The 17,411-nt window shown below is 40.9% G+C and overlaps 1 protein-coding gene across 5 annotated transcripts in view; it reads left to right on the forward strand.

The window, feature by feature from the left end:
• Window positions 1-17,411, forward strand: part of VPS54 (VPS54 subunit of GARP complex) — an 83,411-nt gene that overhangs the window by 48,183 nt on the left and 17,817 nt on the right. For 4 of the 5 annotated variants that reach the window (XR_013345772.1, XM_077814046.1, XM_077814047.1 and 1 more), the window contains 8 exons: window positions 2,669-2,724; window positions 3,997-4,093; window positions 4,571-4,911; window positions 7,086-7,215; window positions 8,579-8,760; window positions 9,919-10,031; window positions 11,291-11,354; window positions 15,424-15,529. Coding sequence is in view for 4 of the 5 variants with exons in the window: in XM_077814046.1 (XP_077670172.1) it covers window positions 2,669-2,724; window positions 3,997-4,093; window positions 4,571-4,911; window positions 7,086-7,215; window positions 8,579-8,760; window positions 9,919-10,031; window positions 11,291-11,354; window positions 15,424-15,529 (1,089 nt within the window). In the remaining variant the exon portion in view is untranslated. The remainder of the gene's footprint in view (window positions 1-2,668; window positions 2,725-3,996; window positions 4,094-4,570; window positions 4,912-7,085; window positions 7,216-8,578; window positions 8,761-9,918; window positions 10,032-11,290; window positions 11,355-15,423; window positions 15,530-17,411) is intronic. The other variant, XM_077814049.1, reaches the window with a different exon arrangement.

The following is a 17,411-nucleotide window of genomic DNA, read 5'->3' on the forward strand; positions in this document are numbered from 1 at the left end:
TACGTAAATATTCCTTGCCTGGATTGTCGTGGTCTCTTGTCTGTTACGGGACAGACAGTAAAGTCAGGGTACTGTGCTATCCCTTCAGTTAAGGCGCTGGGCTTCTCACCAGCCCAGGAGAAGAAACCAATGTAATAAGCGAGACTGTTTCAGCCTTTGCCTCAGGGCACAAAAAATTCATGTGGAACACCAAAACGAAGCAATTCCCCTGCCCAGCGTGGACTGCAGTCCCCAGATGCCTTTCCCTTGCCTTTCTCAGTTGTCATGTCACCCTTGGTAACAAACAAAATATAATCAGTTTCAGATATAAATTTCTGCCAGATAGTGTGCCATCTTGTTACACACCTGGGGAGTAAAAAAAACAAAACGAGGAGTACTTGTGGCACCTTAGAGACTAACAAATTTATTTGGGCATAATCTTTCGTGGGCTAAAACCCACTTTGTCAGATGCATGCAGTGGAAAATACAGTAGGAAGATATATATATACACAGAGAACATGAAAAAATGGGTGTTGCCATACCCATGCATGGGGAGTAGGTAATCTGGAAATATCCTTTAAACCATTATTTTCCAACTCCCAGTTTCCTTCTCTGTGGTATTTGGATCATGTTTACATGTTGCATATTTCTTGTAGACCCTTGCAGATAATGGTTACTCCTGGGGGAATTCTGTGTCAAAAAATTAAAAATTCTGCGCACAATATTTTAAAAATATGCAAAATTCTGCATATTTTTGTCAAAATAACGTAATATAATACAGCTGGTTTCAATTTTGTTTGTAATTTATTTAAACTACAATACAATGGATGGAGAATGGGAGTGGAGAGCACTGGAGGAAATCACCAAACCCCCTCTTTCTAATAGTAATGTAGCTAGTATTGACCATTTACTTCTAGTTATTAGTCAACAGATATATGCATCTATATGGTTAGTGTTACATTATAGGCAACTGAAGAGCAAGTGAGGGCTGGGGGCTCAAATTCACAGTTTATACTGGCTACTGACCATCTCTAAAAAGGTCAGTAGCACACAGTTCCTGGAGCACATTTTGATAGGAAATTTTTTCAGTCCAAAAATTTAGACCAGTTCTAATCACTAAAGTACCATAAGCATTTATAAGGCCAGACTGTCCTTTACACCACTCTGGCAATGTAAAAGGAGTGTAAAATGTAAATGTAAAATTTTTTAGACCTGTTGTATACTCCTGGGGGAATTCAATAAGAACATTGGGAACAATTCACTCTGTAGGCCGTCTGTTACATTCTCCTCTGCCTGAGGGAACAGAATGTGCCCCATGCCTACCTCTTCAGAAACACCCCAAAGCCCCGCCCTTCCATGCCGAGCATGCCACAACAGCAAGTGAGAGGGACAGTGTCTCTCTCTCATATGCACAACTACCCAGCCGCCACCACCCCAGTGGTGGTTTACATCTCTACCGGCTGCTCTGGGTACCCATTCTGACTTGCCTGCACTGCTGGGGAGTGGGTGAAAGACCATTCTTGCGGTTTCCCTTTTCTTCCCCGTCAGAAGTAATTTTTCTGCAGGGAAGCAAAGAAATATGCGGGGGCCATGAATTCTGTGCACACAAAATTCCCCCAGAAGTAAACTGTTTTTCTGCAAAGAAGGAATACTGTTCTCCACCCAAGTCTTGCGTGTGTCCATCCACACTCCTTTGTAGGGCTGCCCGCTTGCACCCGCACTTGTAGTACTTTGTGACCATGCAAACAGAGGAACAGAGGTGTAGTTCCTTAGCATTCAGCATAGCTCATGAAGAAATGTATCTTTAAGAAGCGTCTGTGTAGAACACCAGTTATTAATGTCTCCAATATTTAAACAACAGGACACCATCTGGCATCACTGTGGTTTATAGAAATCTACTTACAGACCAGACGAGTTCATATGCTGTTGAATCATTTTGTGCATCTAAGCGATTCTTGATCACATTGGAGAAAGTCTCTAATTTAGTCTAAGTGGAGTTGCTTTGTTTCTAGGTTTAACAAACCCGTAATAACAAAGATGCCTCAATAAACTCTCTCTAAAACAATGGAAAAGTTTGGAATAAAAATTGGTTTGGGAGAGCTAGAAATTTGACTGAATGGCCATTTTCTTTCCATCCGCTCTTCAGCTGGAGGATATTTTGTGGTGATAATGGGCCTCAAGGATGAGGATATACTGTAATAGGAAATAAGGATGTGGGGAAATTTTCTGGGCTGAGATCAATACAGACAGTCCCTTGGGGAATCTGTTTGGTACCCATAGCCCACTTCTTACAGTAATGCCATCATAGTACTGTTGTTCACATTGTTAGTTTTTGTGAATCCTCTGTTTAAATAAATATAAAATCTTCATCCCAGACAAAATATTCAAATGATTGGGCATTTTGGGGGCCTCAATTTTTGGGCACTTTTAAAGGAGATTTTCAGAAAGTGCTCAGAGAAAATCAGGCCTCTTTCAGGTGTGTCAAGTTGGGCATCCAAAATCACTAGTCCCTTTCAAAAATCGTGGGTCCCATGTTTTGCAATTAAAAGAAAAAAGCTGTAAGAATGTTAAATGACCCAAATGCCTGTCTTTCTTTTCTTTTTTCTTGTTTAACTTGAGGTTCTTTTAAATTATGGAACTCAGAAGGGTTGGAAAGACGCTAAGACACTTTTTTTCTTAAACTTCACAGTGTGTGGTTAGCACGGTATCGCAGATAGAAGAAATAGATACAGAAGTTGTCATTAAGTAAGTATATGCTATGGGTCTGTTGTGGCAGGTTGGGTGGGGAATGTGTGCTTTAGCACAGATGATCAACTGTTTTTTAATTTGTTTTTAAAGTGGTGAATAATTAAGTATCATCTTGTTCTTCTGTTTCTTCCCAACGGTCCTCTTCAGGAGCCCTGAGTATTTCCCTTCTTCTTGCAGATCTTAACAATTATACTTCTGTATTTTTAACCTTACTTTTGAAATTTGTTTTTAAAAACATGTTAATTCCATTGCATATTATATACAGGGTTAGGAAAAGCACAGGCTAAAATATTTAGGCATTTGTTTCCTGACTATGTAAGGGGAAAGGCAGGCATTCCCTCTGATAATATTCTAGTGCTGTAATAAAATGTGTCTGTAGGTCAGTACCTCCTGCATGAAAGAGATTAGAGGCACATCTTACTACTCCAATGGAAGGACACTGAACAACGTAAGCTCTCTTGGCTCTGAGCCGCATGTATGTGCCTAAGACAGCCTACCCCAGAAGAGCACGATTAGATTCACAGCCTACCCCAGAAGAGCACAATTAGACCCACAGATAAGGCCAAACCAGAAGCCATTATTGCTGTCAATTTGAGAATTGGGGCCAATTTATTTTTTAAAATCAGATCTTGAAAGCAAGTAACCACCCCTTTGCTGCTAGCGTTCAGACACACAGAGGATTCAGTAAAGGTTGAAAAGCTGCATTTCATAGAAATAGTGACTAATTCTGTTCGGAGACAAATTGTATATTATGAGATTTTACTTTGGTTTTGGCAATGCATTTTCCTGCCTCTTGCCAGAAATCTGTCTTACCTCCTTGCGGTGCAGCAAAAAAGGAGCATAACCCCAGTATTTTTGCTTTGCCAGCAATAATGTGTCTTCATAGTCAATCTTGGTTATTTTTGCTTTGTGCTTGATGACGATGGTCATTAACGTGCATCCTGACTGTAATGGAGGCTAAGCAGCACCTTCTGGTCTTACGGAACAAGGACATTGTTGCTTTAAAAAGCTGTGAATGTTAACTGAGGCATTCACTTTTCTGGCGTGATATGTTTTTAGCCCTCCCATTTATTTCTTAATCAAGACTATGCTGCTTATAGTATTGTCTGTTTTCTTGACTAGACAGCTATTACCATGCGGTCTGCTTTTTTGTAAATTTACAATGGTTTTGACTGTCCGCTTTCTCTTTAAATGCCAGTAGTCAGCCTTGTCAGTAGATCACTTCAAAGGTAAATAATTGTCGTCTCCAAAATGCTGTTCTTTTTGTAGGCTTGCAGATCAAATGAGGATGATGAATTTTCCTCAGTGGTTTGATCTACTGAAGAATATTTTTTCTAAATTTACTATCTTTCTCAAAAGAATTAAGGTAAGTATGTTCATTTCTCAAGGGCTTCACATCCTCCTTTCAGACACTGATGCAGAATTGAGCTAGAGTTATTTTCTAGTTGAAATGTAAGATGTTGATCTTGACTACAGAGTCCTAAACTTTAATTTCAAGAGAGGTTGGATCTATATGGTTAACAGAGAGTGGGTTGGAAAGTAGATAAAACTTCTTGTTTCATGATTTATGTATGTCAGGCTCTAATTATTAAGATTAGGATGAGATCTTCCTGGGGGACAGATTAATCCACATGTGGGGTTTCTTGCATCTTTCTCAGAAGCATCTGGTGCTGGCTGCTGTTGGAGATCGGCTCCTGTGATTTGAACTAATGATTACACAACATTAAAAAAATAAATAAAAACAATATTTAAATGTTCTTGTTTCTTATCAAAAGAAAACGTCTGTTTGTCAAAGTAAAATGGTGTTAAGTTTTTTGTTAATAAACTTTATATTTGGTTCTAGGCAACCTTAAATATTATTCGTAGCATGGTTCTCTTGGTTCTAGACAAGAACCAAAGGACCAGGGAACTGGAGGAAACTTCAGTACAGAAGAACCCTGCAAAAGACAATACTGTCGATACTGAAGTAGCTTATCTGACTCACGAAGGCATGTTTATAAGTGATGCATTCAGTGAGGAAGACCTCCCATCTGTAGCAGTTGACACTACCTCTCAAAGAAATACTTCTCCAAACAGTGAGCCCTGCAGCAGTGATTCAGTATCTGAGCCAGAATGCACTACTGACTCTTCATCCAGCAAAGAACAGATGCCGTCTTCTGTTATACCAGGGGGAGTAGAGATTATGTAAGTAAACATCACTGCTAGAGTATTTATCCAGTGTTGACTCCTGTCCTACCAATGTTAATGTTATAATGTACCATTCAGACATTGGCAGTTTTTGGTGACATGACGTTACAACGTAAAATTCACTCTGGTTCAGTTTGCTTATCTAGTTATTGGATGAACTGGCTTCCAGAGGCTCTTAGGCAGGATGCCATGGGAGGACGGCAGGAACCACAGACTGCACTTCCTTTGGCTCCTCCCAGGGCCACCTGTTGCCCAACGTGTGCAGCTGCATGGGGACCTTGCACGCCAACCCTTGTGCAGCAGAAACCCACTGCTTTTCCTGCCTGGGGAGTCTCTGCACCTGTGGAGGAATGGGGTGCATAACCTCCTCTGGCCTTGTCTGCATTAGAGACACTAGTTGATCATAGTATCTCTCAACTGTTTGGAAGTTCCCAGGTGTCCATACACATTTGCTACAGTTGATTGTTTGCTGGCTGTCTGTTGATTAAAGTTGCCTCGATAAGTTATAGGGGTAAGTCTGAATCAGTGCAGTTCATTGAATGGCTGAGTGGATGCACTTCCACTACTGTGATAACACAATCCATGCAAATAGTCCTCCCACTGCTGTCCCACAGTTCGCCAGCCACTGCAGAAATAGCCTTTCTGGTCACCTTCTGTGTTCCATTGTTCGAGGCTCTACTCGGTTGGAAGCTACCTACTTTATAGCTCTGCACAGTGTGCAGAACTCAGCTGCAAGCCATTTTCATAGCAAGCAGCTCTAGATGCAGATCTTTATCAAGCAGTCCATTTTAAATGCCACAGCATGCAGCTGCCTGATAGCTAGAAGACATCCACAACTTCATCTCTCAGTAGGATGAGGAGCTTGTTCAGTTCCAGCTGCAGAAATACAGCAGGAACTCCAAGATCTATACATGTGTGTTTGAGCAGCCATCCATGCTTGGTGTAGAGCACTCCGAAGCATAGGGATGGCCAGAGGGAAAGGATTTGAGACAACTATCCTAAAAAACCCACAAAACAAACAAGGACTAAGGTCCAGTGATGACTCCCTGATGTATCAGGGAGCAAGCAACAGGACAGGGTCTTCAGCAAGGACCTCGCCACCCAACTTAACCTCGTGGTGGACATGACTGGAGCTCCCGGAAGAGAGAGGCACCATGATGAGGACAACAGCCAGGAGAATTAAATCCAGATACAAGCAGGAGGGGAAGGAACTGGACACCAGTCTAGAGCTGTTTGCTCAAATGGTCAATGGATATGGTGGCCTTGCTGGAGGTGGAGGACTTCAGTGGCAAAGAACCTTCTACAGCTGATTGAACAGCTTTTTATTATAAAATGTGCTATTGTATCCCTATATGCTTGTTTGGCAACTCTCTTTTGGGTTCACACAGCCTCCTTTTAGCATTTGTAATAGGGCACATATAACTACGTGAGAGTGTCCACCCTCTTGCTGCTCCCACCTCACCTCCTTCACGGCACCCTCCCATTTCAGTCTCCCTGTCCTGCAGGTTCTCTCTCTCCGCACACACTGTCAACACCTACAACCCTTGTAGCAGCCACACCAGACCAGCAAATTACAGACTTGATTTGCTAAGCACTGGCAGAGCTGTGCCATGCAGTGGGCTCAAAACGGTGGCCAGGCCAAAAACAGTTTTCAGAAAGGCACAAACCTAAGTAGCAAGGAGCAGAAGGCAAGAGAGGACACTGATGGAGTCATGGAACCGGTGGCCCCTCAGAAAGCTTACAAGCTGAAGGAGAAAAAGCTGCAGAACATTTATTGCAGGCATTGCGTGTCACTTTGGAAAAAGCAGAGTGTGTATCTGTCACAAAGCGATGTGTAAATAATGACATGGGCTGGGTAACTTTTAACCAACAGCAGTAAAAAATAAAATAATAAGCTCTGTGCAGTGGTCTGCCTGAAATACCTAATTTGAGTGGATTTTAAAAAAAGTATAGAACAGAACCATGCATTCGCTAGTTATGGAGACTGATACGACATTGACAGCGGGTTAGAAAGCTCCAACTGTCCAAAGTTATATAGTAAAGATAACTTGCGATATCAGACCACTTTGCTGCTGCAGTGTTCTTTCCTCCCTCAGCAAGTGATTGGAAACTGCATGTAAAGCATAATATTTGTGAAATCATTTGCAAACAAACATTTCTGTCATTTTCAGGATCAGCGAAGATATGAAACTGACTGATCTGGAGCTGGAAAAACTGGCAAATAACATTCAAGAGCTACTTTACAGTGCCTCTGACATCTGCCATGATCGTTCTGTCAAGTTCCTCATGGCAAGAGCAAAGGTAAGGAGCTTGGCTCATCCGGCTGTTGCTAGAATCAGCATCCATAATAAAAAAACTTCGAAAATCTATTTGCTATTTTTTTTTAATATTGAGCAGTATTTTTTTTTTTTTGGTAGACTTTAGACTTTTGAAGTTGCATGCTTATTGAAATCAAGAAACTGCTCATGCCATCAAAGGAACTTCACGTTACCTAATGCCCAGGAGATCACTGGTATTAACATAACACACCATTTGTAATGTACTGCCTAAATAATGCGTACTTCTACTTTCCGCTGAAATGAGCTGCCCTGAAATTGGCTTTGTTAACAGTAGGGTTGTTTCCCTATAATTTCCCACCTGTGCAGCTCTCACCTATCATAGCAATGATGGGAGCATTAACATAGACAAGCTGCTAGCACCTGGCAGTATTTTAACCTGTCTAGACCTACTTCGAGCAGAGTAAAGTGACACAGTGTTTTAAAATGCCAGCAGCCCCTACATTTAGGACTTCCCTGTCTCCAGAGACATTGAACCAGTGTTAGCAATGGTGGGAAATTTTAGGGAAAAAGTCTTTGTCTAGGCAGAGCCATAGATACCAATGTTAACATTTTAAATAGTTCTCGTGAGGCATGAGTATTCACATTTCAGACTAACAAGGGTGAGACACAGCTGCTTTAGAGCTGTTTTTTGTGTCTTTCTCTGCAGACCAGGTAAGACAGCTGTGCCTTGGGTCACATTTGGGAGATTAGCTTCAAACCAGAAAGGTCAAAAACTTAAATTCTGTAGAAATGGATGCCGCTGTCACAGAAGTGATGAAACAGCATTCTGGCCCAGCTGGTTCACTTCAAGACCTAGCCTAGGGATTGTCCTTTCCAATAAATCATGATCCAGGGGGGCAGCTAGGCCAAATAACCAACAGTGAGCTTAGTCAAGGAAAAGTCATGTTTGTCATGTCAGATAGTCAAGGTTACACCTGGGTCTCATTAATTTTTATGGTTTAAACACAGTAAAACTCCCTAATGTAGATGTGGCTTTAGTGAGCCTGTGCTATATGGCTTAAGTCCACTACCAGGGTTTGAAGCTTCACCATTTACAACATCTGGAAGGGTGCACCTGTGTGGAGGCCCAGCATGCCAAGTTGTGCCATTCAGGACACAGGCGGGCAGCACCTGGATGACACTAGCCAGTGGTACAGGTCACGATGCAAGTTGTGGTGACACACTGGTGTGGCACAGACTTGATGGAGATGTCTTCCCTGCGGTTTAGATTCGGTTCATTTTTAGATTATTAATAACAGCTGTCCCACTGCCCTGTCTCTGTCTTTAGCTATGCCTGTGACTTTTGGGGTGTTCCATCTCCTAATACCAGTTTCCCTTGCATTTAGGATGGGTTCCTGGAGAAGCTGAATTCCAACGAGTTTGTTGCCCTGTCTCGATTAATGGAAGGATTTATCTTAGACACTGAACAGATCTGTGGCAGAAAAAGTATGTCATTGCGAGGAGCACTTCAGAGTCAAGCCAATAGATTTGTGAATAGATTTCATGAGGAGAGAAAAACAAAACTCAGGTACACACCCTGCTTCCGTGTTTTTAAAGGAATAATTTTAACAATCGTGCCTGAGACAAATGGAGATCTTTTACTTCCTGGCACACAGTAGCCCAAATTTTATTTATAAGTGAAAAATTGTTTTTGAAATCTATTATAATGGTTTGTTGTAGACTGCTCTGTTCCCTCTGTATATCTGCTCTTTATGCATAGTTTGATCCCATTGAGCTGGACTGCCCAAACATGGTCCAATTGAGGACTGTATTAGCTACCAGAAGGACTGAAGACGACCTGCAACAACTTCTTTGTGTTACAGCTTGGCCCACTTGTCATGCACAATCATCAGGGTCTGGTAACACCTGGAAATGAGCCCTTTAAAAAGTCATCCCTTCTTTAGAGCTCTGAGGAGAGCCATCTGTTACTGATGTCCACGGCAGCTGCTTCCGGGTGTTACCAGTCTCTGATGATGGTGTAGGGCAACCCTTCTCAAGGATGTGTGTTAAAGGGGTCAACCCTTAGACATTACCAATCCCCAGTAATAGAGAAGGTAACTGACTGCTATCAGGCTATACCTAATTTGCATTAAATGGAAAAGATGGTAGTTACTTTCATCTTCCGTTTGTAGGTGTGGCCTATGTAGACAAGAAGTCCCAGCCAGTCATATTGTGGTTTGGTCGTTGGGGTCAAACTGATCTCCTGACTGCTCCATTTTTCTTCATCACCCACTCATTTCTTCCATGCTTTCTTTGGTATGTGTTTAGGTTTTCTCTGACATGAACTCATGGAACCGTTTTCAAGTTAATGTACAGCAAGCACCTTTCCTGTCGTTCATTCAAAACCACATCATTTCTGCAAAGCATTGCAGCTGCAGTGATCCCACAGCACTCTGTATTGCCCATCAGATACTTCTTCAGTTTCTTGTGTTTTGCGTGCTGTTTCATTTACTCGGTCTATGTATTCTTCAGGCAAGAACAGGGGTGTCTGACTTACTGTTGTAAAGCACCGTGCACCCCTATCTAAATGTTGATTGCTAATAACATTTCAGGCCATTGAGTCTTTTCCGACTTCGAATCCTTTTTCACCCAATGCAGCTTTGACTCCATTGCAGTAGAGGCAAGAGAGTCTTCAGGGCGACGCATTTTATTTACTTAACCTCCTTTCTTTTATGTTTATAAATAGTTTGCTGCTAGATAACGAGCGCTGGAAGCAAGCTGATGTTCCTGCTGAGTTTCAGGATCTTGTTGATTCTGTATCAGATGGCAAAATTATTCTACCTGAAAAAAAAGCCGGTGGTGTGTATTTTGTGTTCTAATATTCTCTCCATTTTTTTTTGTAGTGTAAGTGCTACAATTAAATGTTGCAAAAATTCTGCTCTAACTCCTTTAGTCACAAGTTCCTTGTGTTCTGGGGGGGAAACAAATACTTCTTTAAGGCTGAAATGTTCTAGGCTTCATCTCAGCCTAAAAGATTTTTTGGGAAAGTTTAAGCCATTCAGCCATTTGTGAATTGAGAGCCTAGGAAGAAACCCTAACTTTAACACAGGGATTCCCATCTTAAGGGTTGCAGCCCCTTACAGGACGCCAGAACCCCCCCCCCACCCCCCCCAGGATATATCGCTGACATGTCAGAGGAAACTGCTAAGCGTGTATGCTCTCAGCATATCCCCTCTGTCAAATAGTTCGCACTCCTCCAGCCAGCAATGTGCAGGGTAAGGCACTGGGTAGCCACTGGCATAAGTGGAGACCTGGGTTCAGTTTTCTACTCCACCCCAGACTTGTTGTGTGACCTTGGGCGAGTCACCTTATCTCTTAGTGCCTCTGGTTTCCCATCTGTAAAATAATAGTCCTTCCCTATTTCTCAGGGGTCTTGTGAGGAAAAATACAGTAAAGATGGTGAGGCGGGGCCCATATAAATATCTAAGACAGAAAACAAGCACATGAGATGAAGAAAAATGGCCAAAGACAAAAAAGGACAAGAGAGAGGCACGATTACGTAACCTCACTGGGGTAAGGCATGACATAGGGGACATAATGGATGCAAAGGACATCCTCGGACCCAATGAGTGCAAGGGCTGGCTCACCAAGGTTGGAAAACCACTGCTTTTGAAAGAAGTATTTTTAGCTTCCCTCAATAAAACAGGATCGTGGCGATGTCAAATTTATCATAGGAGCAGTGTCAGTGAGGACTTGTATTGTTGGGCTTGAAGAAATAGGTTTGGAGCTAAAATAGTGGTGGCCACTGAAAATCTGTTAGAGATTTTCTACTGTGCCCCCTCAACTTTTTTCTGACGTTGTTTTAACCTTTCGTACTCAGATAATCCCATCATGCTGCTCTTTGCCTCTCAATCACTGCAGTGTATAAATATAGAATAAATAATTACAGTAATTATGGTAGGTAGCCAAGTGGACTTTGCATAAAAGAAAGGATTGGTGCTCTGGAGAGTGATTACTTTTCCGACCTCAGCAAGGGAATAGTTTGTTTTTCGAGATTACAGTTTTCTGCGCTTGTTTTTGGTTCAACTCACCTCACTTTTCTGATTAAAAATCTCTAGCTGCTGAAGAAAGAAAGCCAGCTGACTTCCTTACTGTTGAAGGACAAAAGTATGCTGTGGTCGGGTAAGAGGCACTTTTTTCCCCTGAATGATGAGTGAGTTGGTTGCGCTTTGAGCAGAAATGTATTGAAGACTAACAGCTTTAGCAATCTTGCCTGAATCAAGACAAGCCTCCTCCTTGCTAAATACGTTTCTTTTCAGTTCTGGAGCAGTTATATAATATTAGATGTTATGTATCTTTTAAAGATGCTACATCTGCTTAAAACATCAAGCTGAAATTTAATTATTATTTTTTACTTGTAATTCTTACACCAAGGTGTGCACGCACCAGTATTTTTGGTCCCTGCATAAGTTTCTACTCTTGTTGCCCCAGTGGTGTTTCAAAATAATATCAGCTATCTCTATTCCCATATGTGGACAAGTATATATGGGTCAATGGTGAATAATAATTACTCTAAGCTCAGTAAAATTCCCTTTAAAAGCAAAAAAGGAGGTAAAGCAAGTAAATCAATACATCTTTGGTGTTTTGTTCTTGGGTACATCTGACTTCCTGATATTTCTGGATTGATGGGGGAGAGGTAGGTATGCTGGAGGGTAGGGATAGCTTCCAGAGTGACCTAGCCAAATTGGAGGCCAAAAGAAACCTGATGAGGTTCAACAAGGACAAGTGCAGAGTCCTGCACTTAGGAAGGAAGAATCCCATGCACCGCTACAGGCTGGGGACCAACTGGCTAAGAGGCAGTTCTGCAGGAAAGGACCTGGGGATTACAGTGGATGAGAAGCTGGATATGGGTCAGCACTGTGCCCTTGTCGCCAAGAAGGCTATTGGCATATTGGGCTGCATTAGTAGGAGCATAGCCAGCAGTTCGAGGGAAGTGATTATTCCCCTCTATTCGGCACTGGTGAGGCCACATCTGGAGTATTCCGTCCAGTTTTGGGGCCCTCACTACAGAAAGGATGTGGACAAATCGGAGAGAGTCCAGCGGAGGGCAATGAAAATGATCAGGGGGCTGGGGCACATGACTTACGAGGAGAGGCTGAGGGAAGTCGGCTTGTTTAGTCTGCAGAAAAGAAGAGTGAGGGGGGATTTGATAGCAGTCTTCAAGTACCTGAAGGGGGGTTCCAAAGAGGATGGAGCTTGGCTGTTCTCAGCGGTGGCAGATGACAGAACAAGGAGCAATGGTTTCAAGTTGCAATGGGGAAGGTCTAGGTTGGATATTAGGAAACACTATTTCACTAGGAGGGTGGTGAAGCACTGGAATGGGTTTTCCTATCCTTAGAGGTTTTTAAGACCCAGCTTGACAAAGCCCTGGTTGGGATGATTTAGTTGGTGTTGGTCCTGCTTTGAGCAAGGGGTTGGATTAGATGACCTCTTCCAACCCTAATGTTCTATGATGTCACCGTTTTTAAGAAACTAAATTTAAAACTAAAACAAAAAAATTGTTAAAAATGTTTCCGGGTTATTATAAAATGTTTTTCTCCCACAAAGTCATTGTGTAAAGATATTTTGTACTTTCAAATCCTGAGAAATAAATAAGAGCTATGTGTAGCTTGAAAGCTTATACTTTCCACAAACAGAAGTTGGTCCAGTGAAAGATATGGCCTCGCCTATCTCATTCCTCAGAATACCCTAAACTCAAATGAAAATTTTGTAACCAGCTGTCATCTTTTGTGGGCTGCCTGATGATGATATGCCACTGATTACTCAAAAATGAGTGGCTCAATTTTTTAACAGCAGCCTGAAGAACAAGCCTTAAGTTGGTCTTTGAGGATTTTCACCGTGCCTCCGTGGGTCACAACTGAGAATACCAAATTCAGAACAAACTGCTGAGAAATAGGGCCAGAACTGGTGGTTATTCTCTCATAAGATATACCAAACCAGCAACAAAAGTAAACTTCTGTCTCGCCACACTGGCTGACAAGAAGTCAGAAAAGCCATCTCCTTAGGAATTCCAGTCCTTGTATCACCACCAAAAACACTAGACATAATGATGAGTGGTTATTTAAAACCAATTTCATCAAACAAAAGGGTTCTTCTGATCCCAAAGGACAAGCCACATACCCTGGTAAATGTGTAAGTCAGATCTTACCCAGTTATCATGCTATTGCCAATCCTTTAGTATCTAAAATCTAAAGGTTTATTTAAACAAAAAAAGAAAGAAAGAAAGGTCAGAGTTAAAATTGGTTTAAGGAATCAAATACATACAATAATTGCAAAGTTCTTGGATCAGGCTTGGATCAGTGATAGAATAAACTGCTGGCTTAAGTTAAGTCACTGGTTGCTTCCAAATCATTGAAAGGTCCCCAGTCCTTTGGTTAGAATGCTCCCATTAGTATAAGTCCATAGTCCAGAGGTTTGAGCAGGCAAGAGGAAAATGGAGATGTCTCCAGGGCCTTTTATAACTTCTGCCAAATGAAGGGAATCCCATTGTTCTCACTGTGGAAAATTACAGGTAACAAGATGGTGTTTCGAGTCACATGGGCAGGTCACATGTCCATGCATCATTTCGCTTAGTCATAGCAAAAGCCATCACAGAAAAGTCCATTAAGTGTAAATAGGCGTCTCCCATGGTCCATTGTGAGTTAAGTGTTCTTTGATGGGCCATTCAACTTGAATAGTTCCTTCACAGTGTTCTGGCTAAATACCTTGTTGTACTATGCATTGAAGTTGCATTTGATAATCTAGGTCTGGTCATTTGAAGAAGAAATATGTTTTATTTATTTTTTAGCTCCTTGAAGAAATCAACTTCAGTATTAACTAGAACATTTTAATTCTACAGATTTCTACAGATATTTTTATTCTTCTGTTTCACCTGATTTTTTAAAAAATACAGATGAAACAAAAAATAACCCCCAAATCAGATGGCCTACAAATATCACACAAATGCCTGTTCTGGATGTCTGTCCATCTTCTTTCTGTATCCCGTTGTGTGGAAAGAAGATTTTTGCTTTGCAATGTCAGGATACCTGTTTGGAATACTAGCCTTGCTTGACATGGATGGCCTGGACTGTATTTTCTTGCCTTCTTCATATTTGAGTTCAAAGGATTGCAGATGCTCTATATGGGTGAAGTCTGATGCTGACAAATACCGGGTACTTGCAACTACTGTTAAAGTCAGTTGGAATTATGGGTGCTCAGCGTCTCTGAGCACTTCGTGCTGTGTGTATAAAGCCGCTCAGTCTCTTACTGATTGTGCATTCATTACAGCCTCTTCAATGCCCGTCATTGTCTGTGTGCTACGGACTTTTTTTTTTCTTGTAGCACTTGCTCAAAATTGGCAAGGATTACACAGTGTTTTAAGACTGGAGCTTTATATTTTCCTACTGATGTGTGAATAGATCCCTCCATTCATACAATAATTATTTCTATAAAATATAAAATAACTTTATCAAACTCCAGGAACTATTATTCTTGCACCAGTTAAGTATTTTTATAAGAATTTTTTTTACCCATCTTTACATATCCTTTTGCATTCTAGTTATTTTACTGATCTGGAGAAAACATTTCAAAAGCCCCTAAATTTCATGTTCTCAAAAGTGATTTAGGAACCTAAGTCCATTGATTTTCAGTGATATAAGACCCACTTACATCATCAGGCCTGTACTGCTCCTGCAGTGAGTCACTTGTGCCTCCTTTACAACCCCTTTATGCTGGAGCAAGGGCCAGAATTGGCCCTGCGATCTCCTGCGATGTCATCATTTTACTGTTTCCTTAGTCACCATCAGGTCTTCCAGGATGGACAAGACCTTGATTACTAGTGTAAAAAATCAAACAGAAACAAGTAATGTTCTAAGACAAAAACTTTCATCATGAAGCAGCAGCAAAAAAGGCATAAATCTGTTTTCATGTCAGTCCACTTTACCGTCTTTAAATTTGCGTGAGGGGGTTTTCAGAGGAAAAATAGTACTTAATACGGTAATCTCGAGTACTAGGGGGAAACGGTGTCTGGTAAACCTTTTTTTATTCTTTTAAAAATTTAGATTGGCAGCTGCACACAACCCTTAACAGAGCAAATGGGAAAGGAAAGCATATGAAGACTATGTTAGAACTATCCCTGCTGTCTACAAACCTGTGTTGTTGGTGTGATTTATCAACTGAAATTGCATATTTGACTCCGTTTCTTTTCTTATAGGACAGTGTTGCTATTAATAAAAATAATACTTGAGTACTGCCAGTGTGTGGATAACATCCCTTCTGTTACTACTGACATGCTTACTCGCCTGTCTGATTTACTGAAGGTATGACTGTCAAATTTGTAGCCCAAACTATATTAAGATCATCAGGGCAGGGAATATGTCTTACTGTCTCTAATACTCCATGAAAATGTATGATTCCATATCAATGATTAATAATAATATTGAAAAATAGCTTGACTGTGATCTTTGCTGTAATTGTAGGAATCACAAGGCACATATTGCAGGGTGTAGTTGGGTAACACTGTGAACTCATCTAAATACAATTCAGAGTAGATACGTTATGTGAAATAACTAAAGGAAAGCCATTTGTCCTCTTGTTCACCGGCACATTAGAGACCCCTGGTAGCCAGCCAAAGAGATGTTTTGATGTTGATTTTTGGAGTCAGTCAGTCATTTGTCCTTCAGGCTGGATGGATAGTGTTGTGAAGGAGAGGACTGTGGCTAGGAAAGAGCAATGTGAGCCAAAATGTCATTGGGAGTGTATGTATGCAGGGAGGAAACCAATTCCTTGATTTGTACAAGTCATCTTATAGTGGTTAGAAGGATGAAAAATTGTTTTCTGCTGAAGCCATTGCTGTAAAATGGAAATTAAATTAAAATCTGTGACCCCTTCATCAACTGTTTATTGCTAGAGGAGTTAATAGGAGTACATGAGTGACCTTAAAAATGTCATTGCTGTGATCTAAGCCCAAACCTGCCAGTTAATTCAATCTGGGGCTTTGGCTGCTAAGTTTGTCTACAAAGGATTTCTTATGCGTTAAAGTATTGAAAATAGAAATTTATAATCAAAATAGCAGCCAGCTGAGAGCTGCAAATGGAAGAGTTTGTTTTAAACTTTATTTTTATGGTTTTATATAAAATATAAACACATAAGGAAACTATATATATAGTACATATATGCACAAGATGGAAATAGCATATGAATAACAAAATTCACTGTTCTTTATTTGTAAAACCTGGGAAAAACAAAAACCCTGAGTCTGTAGAGGTCACATGGGGCATCGGTTATTACAGTGACTAAATAGATAAATAAGTGAGACCATAACCTTATGAGTATCAGGGACTAACATATACTAAACTGCAAAGGTATGCAATAGTTTCATGTGTGACCAGACAGCCTCATATCTTTTCCAAGTTTTTCTATTAAACCAAGTCATTTTTTCCATGAATGCAAGAGAGCTCACTGAGCCAGTCTGTGTATGAGGGAGAAATTACAGATTTCTATTTTCCATATTTCTTAATATGCTCTTCTAGAGGTGAGAGTTGAAAAAGACCAATTGTCGCTTTCCTTTGCATGAATCCTTGAGTGTAGCCATTGAAAGAAGAAACTGGGAGACAGGGGTAGCTGATGTTTGTTACGCTTATGATCGAAGGAGGCCAGTCTGTCAAGGCCAGCTCCACGCTTAAGACAATTTGGATAGAAAAAGGATTAACAAAAATTAAAGATATAATAGAAATGGAAGTTTACCAAATTACTAGGTTACAGACCTTCTAAATCAGTGGTTCTCAAACTTTTGTACTGGTGACCCCTTTCACATAGCAAGCCTCTGAGTGTGACCCCCCTAATCAATTAAAAACATGTTCTTACATATTTAACACCATTATAAATGCTGGAGGCAAAGTGGGGCTTGGGGTGGAGGCTGACAGCTCGCGACCCCCGAGGTAATAACCTTGCAACTCCCTGAGGGGTCCCGACCCCCTGTTTGAGAACCTCTATTCTAAATATTCCTTTCTAGGTTACAGACCTTTTTAAATACTTTTTTATAGAGGGGCTTTTCTTTCCTTGGAATCATAATTCAAGTTCATCTTTAAAACTTTCCATTAACAGATAAATTATGAGCATTTCTGTTGGTATATTTCTTTTTTCATTGCCAAAATGGCTTGTGCATTTTATTAATTTTTGTAGTTCCTATCTCTGTGGCAG

Source organism: Eretmochelys imbricata, chromosome 3 (assembly GCF_965152235.1).
Source record: "Eretmochelys imbricata isolate rEreImb1 chromosome 3, rEreImb1.hap1, whole genome shotgun sequence".
In the NCBI taxonomy this organism is placed as follows: Eukaryota; Metazoa; Chordata; order Testudines; family Cheloniidae; genus Eretmochelys; species Eretmochelys imbricata.